Genomic DNA, 13,984 nt, shown 5'->3' with positions numbered 1-13,984 from the left:
TGCTGTTCTCAGGCTTTCTCTAGTTACAGCAAGCAGGGGCTACTCTTCTTTGCGGTATGCGGGCTTCTCATTGCAGTGGCTTCTCTTGTTGCAGAGCATGGGCTCTAGGCGCACAGGCTCAGTAGTTGTGGCTCATGGGCTCAGTAGTTGCCGCATGTGGGCCCTTGAGTGCACAGGTTTCGGTAGTTGTGGCACGTGGACTCAGTAGTTGCGGCTCACAGGCTCTAGAAAGCAGGCTCAGTAGTTGTGGGGCATGGGCTTAGTTGCTCCGTGGCGTGTGAGATCTTCCCCGACCAGGGCTCGAACCCGTGTCCCCTGCATTGGCCGGCGGATCCTTAACCACTGCGCCACCAGGGAAGCCCCAGAGCTATGATGCGTTATCTTTGCTGAGCATTGTCCATCCCAGGAAGGGCCCAAAACCCTCTGGAAAAGTCTGGCTGGACCCACTGGGTGTCCTCTTCCCTGCTACGGAAAAGCAGGCACAGCTAAGATGAAGTCTCACTGCTACTCAGGTCACAGGGCGAGGCCACACCTTGAGTCCCGGGTTCACTGGGCTGGAGCAGCCACCGGAGTCTCCACGAGCACACAACCTGGAAGGCCTTGGACCGCTGACATTCCCACCTCACCAAGTGCAGGAAAGGGATGGAGGTGGGAGGGGCTGAGCCGGCACCTCCTGGGTGCCACTGTCTCTTTAAATCCCACAAACACCTGCCACGTGCAGGATGAGGAAAGTGAGGCTCAGGAAGATGCGCTACACGCCTACACCGCCGAGGGCCCGCTTCAGGCGCCTATCGGGGAAGTCGGCCTAATCCACGGGAATCCACTGCTCCCTGGCCTTCCTCCTCCGCCAGATAGAAACCCCCTCGAGGGCAGGGGCTGATTCGCTCTATCCCCGCCCCAAGCGCCTGACACAGAGGAGGTATTCAATAAATACCTACCAGAACAAGCCACTGAAATGAACTGTGGTGAACTTTTCTAAAAGCCCTGGTAGTGTGTGTTGTCAGGTGGGTCAGGGTCTCCCGAACCAAGAAGGGGCTGAGAACAGAAAGATGAGCACGTGGGAGAGAGAGAAACCGAGGAGAGGGTGGGGGTAACTGCGCAGACCCCCCAGAGTGGCTGCCCCACTGCCCCTCCACTGCCTGGCGGTGCCCTAGTGCCAGCCGGCAGAGCAGGAGGGGGACAGACCCCACGGAAGGGAAGAGCCCGAGGGCGAGGGGAGCACTGCAGAGCCCCTCCTGAAGAGCCACCCGGCAAACCAGAGCCTGGACGGGGCAGCAGCACAGGCCGTCCTGGAAAGCCCGGGCCAGAGAGAGGCCCCCCCGCACCGCCCCCAGCGAAAAGCAGGCCTCTGGGCTCTGCGGGCTCAGACCAACTCTGCTGGGAATCTGGGAAAAGGCCTCTCCCCACACGTCTCCGCCTTGGTCCCTGGGCCTGAGCATCTTCCCCCGCAAGGGCGACTTCACTCACACTCCCTCCCCAAGGAGGCCAAGGTGGTCCCTTTGGGCATGGAGGCCCCCTGCAGGAGCAGGATTCTCACTTTAGGCCTCAGCCCTCTTCTCCACCTACTGTGTATGGAGCTCACGCTGTGCCAACCTCCTTACGAACGTCTCAGAGTGCTCAAGGCGCGCCTACGAGGCAAGTGCTGTCCTAACAGCCATTTTACAGATGAGGAAACTGAGGCTTAGAAAAGGTAAATAGTTCACAGTGACTATGTGAGTGCCAACACCACCATCACGAACCCACAGGAGCTCCAACTTATCATGATGCACTTGGAGCAAAGGCCAAGGAAGCCCGATGCACGACACGGCCTTGAAATAAAGACCAACGTCTCCACAGTCCAGGTCACTAGTCTGGCCCAATTCAGAGCTGATGTCCTGGCTGGGCTGAGGGGTTGGCGTGCCCAGGAGCCCCTCTCTCCTTCCTGGACATGACAGAGGAAGGCAGCCCAGCCACAGCTCAACTGTGAGTCTGACCCAGGAAGCAGGCAATGAGGCAGGCTTCTGGGCCACGTGGATGGGTCGCTGAGGGTTTGTCAAAAACCATTAACCACCACCGAGGTGTTCAGTCAAGCCCCATGTGGGGACAGGCCTCAGAAGTGTCTCTGTCACACGGGTAAACCAAGGCCAGGTGAGCTCCCTGTTTCCACTTCCTCTGGGCGGCAGCACCAAGAGGGCCGCCCGGGGCTCTCCCACAGAGCTGTGGCTTGTGAGTGAGAAGAAAACAATCCTCACCCGCTCCGGGTCCAACTCTACCCACCTCACGAGGCCTCAGTTTCCCCAGATGTGAGTGGGTGCCCCTGCCCGCCCCCCGAAGCAGCTGCGGAGTCCAGGAGGTCCTGCATGTGAGGCGCGTGGCACAGCACCATGCTCACTGTGACACCCCCAGCACCACCCCCATCACCACCCCCATCACCCACCTAAGGGAACTGAGTCTAAAGAAGAAAACGCCGTGCCCAGAGGCAAAGGGCCGAGACAAAAGGCAACGGAGAGTTTACATAGTCCTGCGGAGACAAACTTGAAACCCGAAAGAGAGGACCCATCGTGGAAGCCTGGTTTACAGAAACTCATGTGGCGAGGTGTCTCTGCAGGGGGCAGGAGTCCAGGGGAGAGCGCGCAAGGAGAAACTGCCCGATCATCCGGAGTAGAGGGAAATCAATACAGTCAATACAGTCATCTTTTTGGCCCCCCTTATAAAAACGGTAATTAACACTCGCATGGGAACAGGGTACCGAGGCAACCTTTCTGGAAAGCATGTCAGAAATATGAAGCAAGAGCCTTAAAAATGAAAATGTTCTGCTCTCCAGCCTCTCTATTCCATACCTGGGAACGATCCTAAGGAATAATCCAAAAGGCAGAGCAAGATTCAGACACTGAGTCACTGTTAAACAGAAAGCAGAACACTCCTTCTACCCAACAACCAAGAAACAGTTACATCGTTAAATACATTTTGAATCATCCACACAATGCAATACCATAGCCTCATTAAAATGCGTGGAATGGGCAATTTTAGCGCTGCGGGGAAACGATGGTAATTATTACAAAGCGAAAAAAGCGGAAAAAAAATTTTGTAAATAATTTTGTACAATCGTATGTTCGTCATGGACTTGGCTATGTAAAAAATGCAATGGACATAAACTACACCAAAATATTAACAGTAGTTATAACTGTGTATTGGGGCTGTGAGAGATTTTTATTTTATACGTTACACTATGGTGCATTTTCTGAATTAAAATAAAATGAACGTGATTACTTTAATAATCAGACAGAAACTCTCAGGATCACTGTTGGAGATTAGATTCGTAACCACACACCAGCGCCCGGCCCCTCAGTCAGCCGCAGCAGCCCCTGCACCACTCCAGCACCGCTGAGACCGGAACAGTTCAAACACACAGAAGAGAGTCCCCACGGCTGCTCCTTGTGCCTGCGTCCCGCAAGTGCTTTTAGCGTCTCACCTGGAGGACTCAGGCCCTCGTGGAAGGGCTAGAGAAGGACTGACTGTCCACAGCCACCTTGGTTACTCACCCATAATTCCACAAGAGAAAAGTGTCGGTCCTTGACTCATCTTCTTTGGCGTGTGCTGAAAACAACCAGAAAAGCTATCACTCTTCAAGTCATAAGAAGCACGTTTGCACATGACCCTGCACTGATCCCTTGCTAAAGTCACAATTAAAGGGGCAACGTCAGATTAGGGAAAGGAGAAAAAAGTATTAAAAGAGACATCTGCCCATAATTAGGTCTGGGCTCTTTGTCCGGAGCCTTCGGTGAGTTATGGAGTCCATCAAGTTAATGGGCTTTAAAAACACACAAGAGAGCCCCGTGACTTCTGACACTAGGGGATTTTTCCACGTGAGTGATACGGAGGAGGGTGCAGGAGGAGCTGTGATGTGAACAGTTCACCGAGCTGAGCTGGAGGCAGGCCTCCCCACAGCCCAGGCTAGGAGGACAGGGGACCTCTTCCTGTCCATGGTGACAGGAAGAACCTTGAGTGAAGGGCAGAGGCCACCTCCAGAGCCCTCCCTTCGAGACACGAGGAGAACACCTCTTCCATCTCTGTGAAGAAGCAGCGGGTAAAGCTCAGGAGCGCGGCCCTGGCTCTGCAAGCTGCTGTGCAGCCAGGAGGCCCCCCGAGGCATCCTCACGAACCGAAACAGAAACTCAAAGGTTATGTCTGGTCTCAACACATAGCTATGGCTTTTGAGCTGCTCGGCACCACATTTCCACAGTGGCGTCCCCGTCCACTGTAAACACCGCGCATCTCCTCTCTAACCCCACGCCTAGCCTCAGCCGAACACTGTGATCACTGGGTGAAAAGCCAGTGAGGCCTAGAAGAACCCCAAGTCCAGGCACTTGCTCCATGGCTACACAGTAACCCGAGCGTGGAACATTCCAGGGGTTCCTGGTGCTGGCCGAGTCCCAGGTCAAGAGGCCTGTTCTGACCTCTGATGAGGAGGACACCATCTGTGCCCATCGGGGCCCCAGGAAGAAGGGTCTCACTCATTCCTGCCTTCCTTCCTTCCTCCACTCATTCAGCAAATAGGTACCGGCAATTCGTTACGTGCAGGCTGTGCTGGGGTTCAGTGTGCGATGGTGAAAGAAGCTCTCAGCTCCAGAGGGGTCCGCGGTCACAGAGGGCTCTAGCTGCTGAGAGGAGCCCCAAGTGACACGGACGCGCAAGGCTACCGCTCCAATAAGTGGGCAGGAAGCCAGGCCCTGGCTCTTTCAGGCCTGGAAGGAGGAGGGGGTGCTGACCAGGAACAGCCGGCCCACCCAGATAAGAGGGTAGCCGGTGTCTGGCAGCAGCTGCCCCACCCCTGTCCTCAGCTGCCCGAGTCAGGGACCTTTGCCCTCGGTCAGCAACGTGCTCATCCATCAGGTTATCAAGGGTCTGTCCTGACCAGTCTGGAACACGGAGGTGAAGGACGCCCGCCTCAGCCCTAAGGAAGCTCACACGTCACAGAGGCCACAGTCACACAAACCCCTGAGCTACAGAGAGTGGGACTGGAGGGAGGTGGGCCAGGCCGTGGGTGCTGGGGTGCTGGAGGTCAGGGCTGGCTTCCAGGGGGCAAACAGAGCTGCTTCTAAAGGACCAGAAGGAACTTAACGGGCCGGGGGGGAAGGCGGGCAAGGCCGCCCTCCTCCAGTCCCCCATCTTGGGTTTAAAACAATCCTTATGTGTTCAGGATAGGTCCCCCTCCTGGAGTCCACCCGGGGAAGTATCTGGAAAAAGTTAGAGACGGCTGCCTCTGCCTCCGTCCCAGCTCACGCCAAGTCACTGAAGGGAGAGCGGGTGACAGACACTCAGAGCCCTGCCTCCGGGCAGTGTCACCTGCGGAAGCCAGACAGGCCCCACGGCCCAGAGAAGGTTCGGAGAGAGAGAAGCTGGGCCTGGCTGGTGCCACAGGCCCGGCTGTTCGAGGGAGGCGGCCCCGACGCTGCAGGAGCCCCAGCACAAAGCAGACACCCCCCGGGAAGCACAGACCCCATCCCTCCCCACCCCACCGCCGCACCTGGTGGCAAGGGGAGCCACCCAGGCTGGGAGCCCACAGACACCCAAACCAGGACCGGGCCAGGGCAAGCAGGAGGGCGCGAGACACAGGGGCCACGTGTCACTGCACTGGGGCCACCGAGGAAGGCCTGGGTTTACAGACACAGCGGGAAGCAAACTGACTGCTGATGGTCAGGTGGGCACTGCTCACCGGCCCCTCCTCCCCCCCGCCAGGCCGCTGTGCTCCAGACAGAGAGGCAGCTGGGAGCCCTCCCAGGAATGGGGGCCGGTGAGTGGGCGCCAGAGATGCTGGGGGGGTCCGTGCCCACGGACGGGAGCCACTGGGCCAGCGCACAGGGCTCCCCGGCCCTCACTCACTCACTCATTCATTCACTTAGCGAGGACCTGTCTGTGTTTGCCGCAGACCCGCTCGCCAGGCTGGAGAACACACACTCGGAACGACTGCTTCTCCTGCCCCACGCCGCCCGGCTCGAGCCCCACCACCCTCCACCGAGGGACCAAACGAACCCCCGACCTGGTCCCCGCCCTGCGCCCCGGCCCGTCCTCCATCCTCCATCCTCCACACAGACCCAGAGGGACCAGGCCACGTGGCTGCTCTGCTCACAACCCTCCAACCACTCCCCACAGCAACTGGGTTGAAACCCGGCTGCGCCCCTTCCTCGCAGCCCACCAGAGCCAAACCTCCGTCCATCCCGGCCTCACTCACGCAGCTCGGGACCGGCCCAGCTCGCTGCCGCCTCAGGGTTTTTGCTCTGCGGCTGGTTCCTGTCACGTGGCCTCCTTGGCGGCCTTCCCCGACCATCCCGGCCGAAAGCTGCCCTCCCCACCCGCGCTTTTCTCCACGTGGCCTTGTTTAACGCTTTCCCCGTGTGAACGAGTTCATCTGTTTCTCTGCTCATGCTCCACTCCCCCCAAAATCAAGCTTCTCGAGGCTGCTGTCCTGTCTCCGATATTCCCGGCACAGAGCAGGCGCCACGTGACTCTCTGCTGACCGACCGCTATGCCCACCTGTCAGCCCAAGCTTGTCTTGCTCTTGCTGCCACACGCCTGGCGAATGCAGGGCCGACAGAAAAGGATTTTCACTGGACAGGATCTGCTGCCTCCCAAACTCTCTGGGCTTGTGCCAAGTCAAAACTCAGCGGAGAAGGGGGGGAGAGCACCAAAGTTGGGGTCGACCCCCGGGCCGCCCAGGCTCCCCACGCGGCCTCTGACTCTGCACCCAGGGGCGCACGTGGACGGGCCATCCCTCGCACGGAGATCTTACGACTCGAAGGAACACCTTCTCCGTGTCCCCTGGCTTGGGTAAGCCCCACGACCGCTCCCCTCATTGAGCATGTGAAACCGCACGACCTGGTGGTGCACCCCCTTATTCTGCTAGCAGCACCCCAGTTTTGCACTGGGACTCCTCCCCTCCCTCACCGGACAGTGTCTTGGTGGGACTGTGTCTCTATCCCCCTGGCACGGGGTGGCTGTGGCCCACCAGACACTCCTGCTCCGGGGCTGCGACTCCTGGACCGAGGGGGTGCGGGCTGGCTCACCCCGCAGAGAGGCCCCGAGCCTGCCACAAGCCTCCGCCTCCACCATCCTTCCGGCTACCCTGTCCCCGCCCTTTCTGGGGCTTCATTCACCAACTCCTCTCCCATATTTCTCTCAATCGCTCCAGGGAATTCTCTTCTGGTGTAAATCAGTGGGAGACAGTCTCAGCTGCTTACAACTGAGGAACCCTGGCCAATTTCGTGCTGGACTTCAAGAGGCTAATGGTGAAGTAGGCCGTGGCTCAGCTACTTGAAGGAATATCATGCAACTGCTCAAAGTGATTTTTGGGCAGAGGCTTCTAGTGCCAGGAGGAAACATAATTTATAAGTTAAACCTGCTTAACTAAAAAGACGTAAGAAAACCTGCCAAACTATGTATAGAGCAATGTAGTTCCCCCCACCCTCCCGCCCCGCCTGAAATGCAGCTTTTTCCTCTTTCTTTTCCTTCATCCTCTTCATGAAGCTCAATTCACACTGGTCTGTGTGTGTAGACAAATTCCATCAAAATAATTATGGAGAAATGCTGACTGATAGGACAGCAGCAATTTTAAGGTCAAACATAAGGCCTGAAATAGTCATGAGCTAACTACTTCCCCCTGGGGCTTTCTGCCTCCTGTTGGGGTAAAGAAAAAAAAAAAAAAAAAGATGGGATCAGGCCCCCGTCTTGCTTTCTGAGTCCCGTGCGTGAGCTGGGCTGGCTGTGGGCAGGCCAGAACATCACGTAGTCAACAGCTTCCCAGGGTGTTAGGCCCCAGGCACACTCTGACTGCTGGCCACTTTCCCTGGGCCCAACAGCGAGGTTCCCACTGGGCACCAAGTTGTCCAGGGCTGCTCTATTCCCACTGGTTTGTGCCATTCTGCAGCCAGCCTCCCGGACCCTTTGAGCCTTCTGCACTCCAGTGGGAAGGATGAGCCAATCACTACGTGGACGATGTGGTGAGGCCAACAGGCCTCAGGGGAAACTCTCACCATCTGAGGTTTCACAAGACACTCAGCATTCGCACACAAGTGCACGCCCAAGCCCTGGCCGGGGTCTGCAGTGCAACAGAACAATAAGCACGGCTCCCCGGGGTATTTCTCCTACTCCAAAGCCTCTGTTCCTGAGCCTCCCCCAGGGCAGAGCCTGGTGTCTGGGAGACTCCTTGGATCACCAGAGAACGTTTGGGAATCAGATCTTCCATAGGAAAGGCAAAAGCTGGAAATCAAATTGAGGCTCCAGGGGCCATCTGTCTGACTAAGTAACGCAAGAAACCTGACTTAAATAAAGACACAATTCAGGTCATTATTTAATGAGGAACTAGCTCAGACAGAAAACAGCCGAGCTCATCTCTGGCCATAATCATGCTTCTTCATAACTTTCCTCTGTAGACTACTGACTAAAGCAATCACATCACTTTTCCTTCTCCCGATGCAGCGCTACAGGGAACCACAGGGCCACGCAGAACAGGCCCACGCTCACGCACTTGAGGGGTACAAGTGGGGCACCCCAGCCTCTGGAAGGGAACAGGGTGAGACCTTGGCAGTACAAAGCAGGAGGCAGAGCCAGGCCCGAGAAGAAAGAGAAGCTGAGGAGGGAGAGGCGCCCTTAGGTGGAGGCCCTTGAAGACGCTGATGGAGACAGAGCGAGCGGGCGTTAGCCACGGCAGGGCGGGCCCTGCTGTCCCTGCTCGCCCTTGATGCGGGGGTGGGGGGAGAGGCAGGGGACTGCCTCGGGCTCTGGGCACCTCTGGATTCTGGCCAGGGACCCTGGCTGGGGCCGTGGGGCCCAACGCCGACTCCGGGTGAGTGGGACGATGAAGACCCTGGGTGCCCAGGCAGCTGGGTGCCAGGCTGGACATACTCACTGAACTCTTCTGCCGGGCAAGTCACTTAGCCTCGGCGTCCTAATCTGACAAGCGTGGAAGGAAGGACCTGCTCCCAAAACGGGTGTCTGTTGTGGCCGGAAATACCTTGAGGCTGAGCAAAGTGAGGTGGCCTGGAGCCTAGCTCCGGCCTCCGCCCCCCGCCCTCCAGGGAGCAGTGCACCCCAGCTCCCGCTGGTCTCCAGACTTGAGAGAGGCTGGGAGGCTTGCCGGGGAGAGGAGGCTGGGCCTGGCCGGGGAGGAGGGAGAACAGGCCCTTGGCCGGAGTGTGGGCGGGCGGGAAAGAGTTGGGGGAACGCAGCCCCGAGGTCAGATGTCCGGGCGGCCTTCCAGCGGCAGCAGCTAATGTTAGCACACTCAGAGGAAGAGCTGCTCACAGGGGAAAGGAAGGCGGCTGGCGCGCGGAGTGGGGGAAAGGGGAACCGAGTCACTGCACTCCCCCACCCCACCCCCGTCCCCCCGGGGGAAGGCGATACTGAGTGCTTGTCAGTCCCCTGTCTGCCCACCTCTCTCGGGAGTAGGGGCAGGCACGTTGTCACCAGCATTTAGTTTTTAGGGAAAGGAGAACAAGAGAACCATGACGGGGACCTTCAGCAGGCAGGGAGGGGCGGCCAGGGCCCAGGGGGGCCCAAGCTTCTCCTCTCCCAGTGTTTCCAAGCCCCCAGGGGACCGTCACCTGCAGTTTTAGGCTCTGTCCTCACTGCGGGGCCTCTCACTTCCCTAATTCCAAAGCGGCCTGTGGTGATTCATGATTTCTTTTTTAATCTGAACCCCCAACTTCTGTTATCTTCTTAGTCTGATTAGAAAACAAAAGAGAAAAGCTTTTCCATCTTTCCTGTTATTATCTTGATGGTATTTACATGAGGATGATGTTACCCGTTTAGGAAGCTGAAGCAAAACCCCCATCTTCCTCTCAACCTTGCTGGCTGTTCAGAGCAAATTCTAATCAGTTTATCTTACATTCTGTGGATGTCATCACTAGGCTGGTCTTATTTAGGGTCTTTCTTTGGTTGTTTACAGCCGTGCCTCTCCCCAAGGCCTAGAGGATTCCAGGACGACAGCCTCAGGAGCCGGGTAGGGGCAGGCGTGAGAGCCTTGGTGGGTGAACACGGCCTGGACTTGAAGCCTGCGTCCTGGCACCCTGCTCGCCAGCTGTGTGACCTGGGCCCTCCATCCCCTGGGCTCTCTGTTTCCTGCCTGTATCGCAGGTAGAGATGGACGAGTCCCCACCCCTCAGCAGGCTGGGGGAGGCTCCCGGAGAGGCAGGGGTGACGGCACCCCTGCAGGCCCCGCACAGACCACGCTCCCATCCTCCCCCTTGCCTTCATTGTACTTCCACCTGCACCGTGAGAGCAGACCCAGGCCAGACCTGTAACGTGCTGACAACCTGTGATGCACCCACCAACTGACACAGGAGAAGGCCGCTCTCCAAAGGTGGCTGCTGCCCACAGCTGGCCTGCCCATCTGGAAGTCCAGGGGAGGGAAGAAGAGAAGGAACACAGAAGGCGATGACTTTCCAAGAAGGGGAGGGGTGTGGGAAGAAAGGCCAGACCCCGACCTGTGAAGCCACCGAGCCCCCTTCAATGGCCATTTGCTTCCCTTGGCTTTCTCTCTTTTTTTTCTGAGAAGATGAGTTTTCCTTCCCCGGCTGGGGCTGGGAGGCCGCACTCCTCCTGGCAAGGGCTCAGGCCCTGTCTCTTTGAAGACCGGCTCAGCTGACCACGGGCCCACGGGCCCTGGACCCAGCTCCATGGCCAAGCCCAGGCAGGCCCACCCCCAGATGGAACCAAGTTTAGCGGCGGCAACGGAGGCAAACAGCACAGCTGGAGCCAGAGGGGGCCTCCCTTGGGCCCTCCAGGAGGTCCTCACCCTGAGAGCCATTGCTTTTTGGTCGGAGCTACTCTACACGAGTGCTTTAATTTCAGCGGGAAAGCGCCCACCAACCACAGAAAACAGAGCAACTCATACCTGCACCCCCTCAGCCGTGAACTTGAGCAGCAGAGAAGGGACTGAACGATGACGAGCTGAGAAGCTGGGCTACAGGAGCCCGCATTCACTCGCTCCAAAATGTCCCCTGGGCACCTGCCATGCGCTAGGCCCCAGGGTCACGCACTGGGTATTCAGCAAGGAGCAAGAGCGACAAAAGTTGTTGCCTTGTGAAGCTCACATTCTGGGGCAGGACTCATTCAGTGAACGAGATCAAAATGTTAGAAAGTGGTGAAGCACCTTGGAAAGAAAAGGACAGGGAAAAGGGGACAGACAGTACATGGGGGTCAGGAGGTAGGGGAGGTAGTGGAATTAGATTTTAGGCCAAGTGGCCAAAGAAAAGGAGGAAGGGAGAGAGTCCTGCTAAAGGGGAGTGTTCCAGGCCAGGGAAGAAGTGCACAAGCCCTGAGGCATGTAGAGCAGGGGGGCCAGCGTGGCTTGAACAGAGTCAGTGGCGGAGAGCAGCTGAGAGAGAGCACAGTGGTCACGGGGGCCAGAGTACAGCGGACCTCATACATCCCAGTAGGAGTCTGGTGTTTGCTCAGCCTGAGACGGGAAGCCTGTGGAAGGCTCTGAGCAGAGGAGGCACGGTCTGACTTGCATTCCCTCTGGCTGCTGGGTAATGCAAACAGGCTAAAGGAGCCAGAAGCGGGGGCCAGTTCCCAAAAGAATCCAGATGGGAGAGGACGCAGGAGGGACCAGAGCAGCAGCAGTGGGGATGATGAGAGGGACTCTACTGACAGATGTATATTCAACACAAACTGGAAAGGGAGGAGTGATGGGCAGAGACCCTACTTATCCTGCGGAATTCCTTCAGCCCAAGGTGCTCCGTGAAGGCCTGTGGAGTGGACACAGGCCTTGGAGGCTTTCACAAGCTCTTACGAGGAACTAAGACCCACCTGCCTGCTCTCGACCTGGGTCGTGGGGTGAGATCGGGGGAGAAAGCCCACTAGATGCTAGCGTGGGGTCTCAGGAGGGGTTGTGAGGGCGCCAGGAGGGGCGCTGGGTGACATGACCCTGGACAGTGCCCCCATCCCTGACCACAGAAGCAGCAGAGAGTCCCTGGGATGTACCCACGTGCAAACCCCCCCCCCCCAAGAGTGTTTATGCCCGAGTGGGACTGCTTTCAGCTCCCTCTGCCGGGGAGCAGCCCACCCACTTCTGAGGAATTAGGGCTACAAGGAGGGTGGGGAGGCCGTTTTCTTCTCGGCCTAAGAGGGCCGGCTGTCTGCCTCTCTGGCCCAGCTCACCGGGCCCGTGGCCCGAGGACCACCCTTGCGGAGGGCAGCCGCCACCAGGCCCACCACCTTGGCCGCCAGGCCACGCCTTCTTTCTCCACTGTCTTCCACTCTGGACACTCCTGAGGTGGCAGCTCTCGCTCGCGCTGACTGCCCTTTGGAGGCCCGGCCTTATCTCGGTACCACCCCGCCTTCTGGAAACCACCTTCCTGACCGGGTGGAGACCAGAAGGAATGTGGGTCTCAGCCTGGCAGGGGCGGCAGAAGCACGCTTGGTATTATTTACCAGGGTGCTGGCCTGCCCTCCCCGCTCGCCAGAGGACTCAAATCTGGGCTGGCCACTTCCTTCTTGTGAGGGCGAAGCCGGGCTCCGGGTGACTCTGCTCCACTGCCCCACCTGCCACGGCTCCCAGAGCTCTGCTTGCGGGCCCTCTGGGCACATCTGCTAAGCCCTCTTGCTCCATCCACAGCCCCACCTGGATATCGGGCCTCAAAAGGGTCACCAGAGAAGCCAGGCCACCGGGTCCTTACCAGCTCAGGGCTGAAGGTCCTGCACGCTACGGGGTCAGCTCCCTGCTTGTCGAGGCTTTGACTTAGGACCATCACCATGGTAAGGGCCTCAGGCACTGGGCGCCAGCCCAGGGTGGGCACGAGCCATCTTCGGGCGGGCAGGCTTGGGCAGAGGCGACCTCCTGGGCACCCCCCAGATGGTGACGTCAGCAGACACGGCTCCCCATTGGCTGCTCACCCTCGGGGTGGGGCTCTTCCAGGAAACGGCCAAGTGTGGTCAACTCCCTGGAAAGATAAAGGAAACGCAAAGGGATTCAGGACTGGGGCAGACCCAGGCCCCGAGAGAGCCACCCCCTCCCCTTCACGCTGGGACCCTGCTGGGGAACGGAACCGCCTCTCCGCTGCAGGAGATGTATGCTGGCGGGGGCCACGAAGGCCGGAATGGCCTTCCCGGAGTCCTCACCCACCCACAGGCCAGCCTTAGGGTGTCCCTAAAGCCAACACCTGGTGGGCACAACAGTGAATCCCAGCTCAGCCTCATGGCACCTTTAAGACAGATCTCGGGGTCTGGGCTGCTCACAGACTGCTGTCCCCAAAGTGCGCTCAAGCCATGTGACCTCCTGTGCTGAGCTAGCCCTACAGACAGCCCGAGGTCGGCTGAGGTCAGACACAGGCGACCCTGCAGTCAAAGCCCAAGGGCTTGGCCCTCAGGCAGCCGGCAAGGTGGCTCCTGTTCTCCGTTCAGACCTGGGCGGAAGCCACTGGAAGAACCAGGAGGGTCCATTTAAAGGCACATACTTCCCATCCTTGGAAGCACCATGATTCCGAATTGACACATTTGCAACACGGGGGGTCTCCGTCCCCTTCCTCAGAATGAGCCAAACCAAGTCACGGCCTGCGCACACCCCTCTGAGCTCCCAGCAGTGATGGGCCCCTCTCTCATCATTGTTCTACACAGCCCGGAACATCTCCCCGACCCACCCTCATCTCTCACCAAGCAAAAGCCCAAAGAGTGCAGCCTTCAGTCCAGGTTGGGAAAATCGCTCCTTACAAATTAATTTCTCTGATCCTATTTCCATCCCACCCCTCTGTGGTTACACCTTCAGAGGAAGTCACAGAGATCCAAGGAACCTGAAGATCACCATCAAAAAGTAAAAAGTAACGATAACAATAGTAAAAAATGAATAAATAAAAAGCAGCTCCTAATCTGTAATTAAAATCAAACTGGTCAGTGCAGGAAAATGTTTTAGAATCTGCTGCTCTGTGTAAAAATTAATTGCACCCTGGTATTTACTTGCCGTCCAGATTGTAAATCATATTTTCCTGTTTACTTCGATTAGACTTTACAG

General features: G+C 57.9%; 1 protein-coding gene across 4 annotated transcripts in view; it reads right to left on the bottom strand.

Moving 5' to 3' along the window:
- The window catches only part of FAM53B (family with sequence similarity 53 member B), a 128,173-nt gene that overhangs the window by 66,029 nt on the left and 48,160 nt on the right, over positions 1 to 13,984 (bottom strand). For all 4 annotated transcript variants that reach the window (XM_059899518.1, XM_059899517.1, XM_059899521.1 and 1 more), the window contains exons 2-3: positions 12,657 to 12,920; positions 3,522 to 3,576 (exon numbers count right to left, since the gene is read on the bottom strand). In XM_059899518.1, coding sequence (XP_059755501.1) covers positions 3,522 to 3,576; positions 12,657 to 12,734 — 133 coding nt within the window. In that variant the 5' untranslated portion in view covers positions 12,735 to 12,920. The remainder of the gene's footprint in view (positions 1 to 3,521; positions 3,577 to 12,656; positions 12,921 to 13,984) is intronic.

Source organism: Balaenoptera ricei, chromosome 16 (assembly GCF_028023285.1).
Source record: "Balaenoptera ricei isolate mBalRic1 chromosome 16, mBalRic1.hap2, whole genome shotgun sequence".
In the NCBI taxonomy this organism is placed as follows: Eukaryota; Metazoa; Chordata; class Mammalia; order Artiodactyla; family Balaenopteridae; genus Balaenoptera; species Balaenoptera ricei.
The sequence above is the reverse complement of the archived record's forward strand: the minus strand, read 5'-3'. Positions and strand labels throughout refer to the sequence as shown.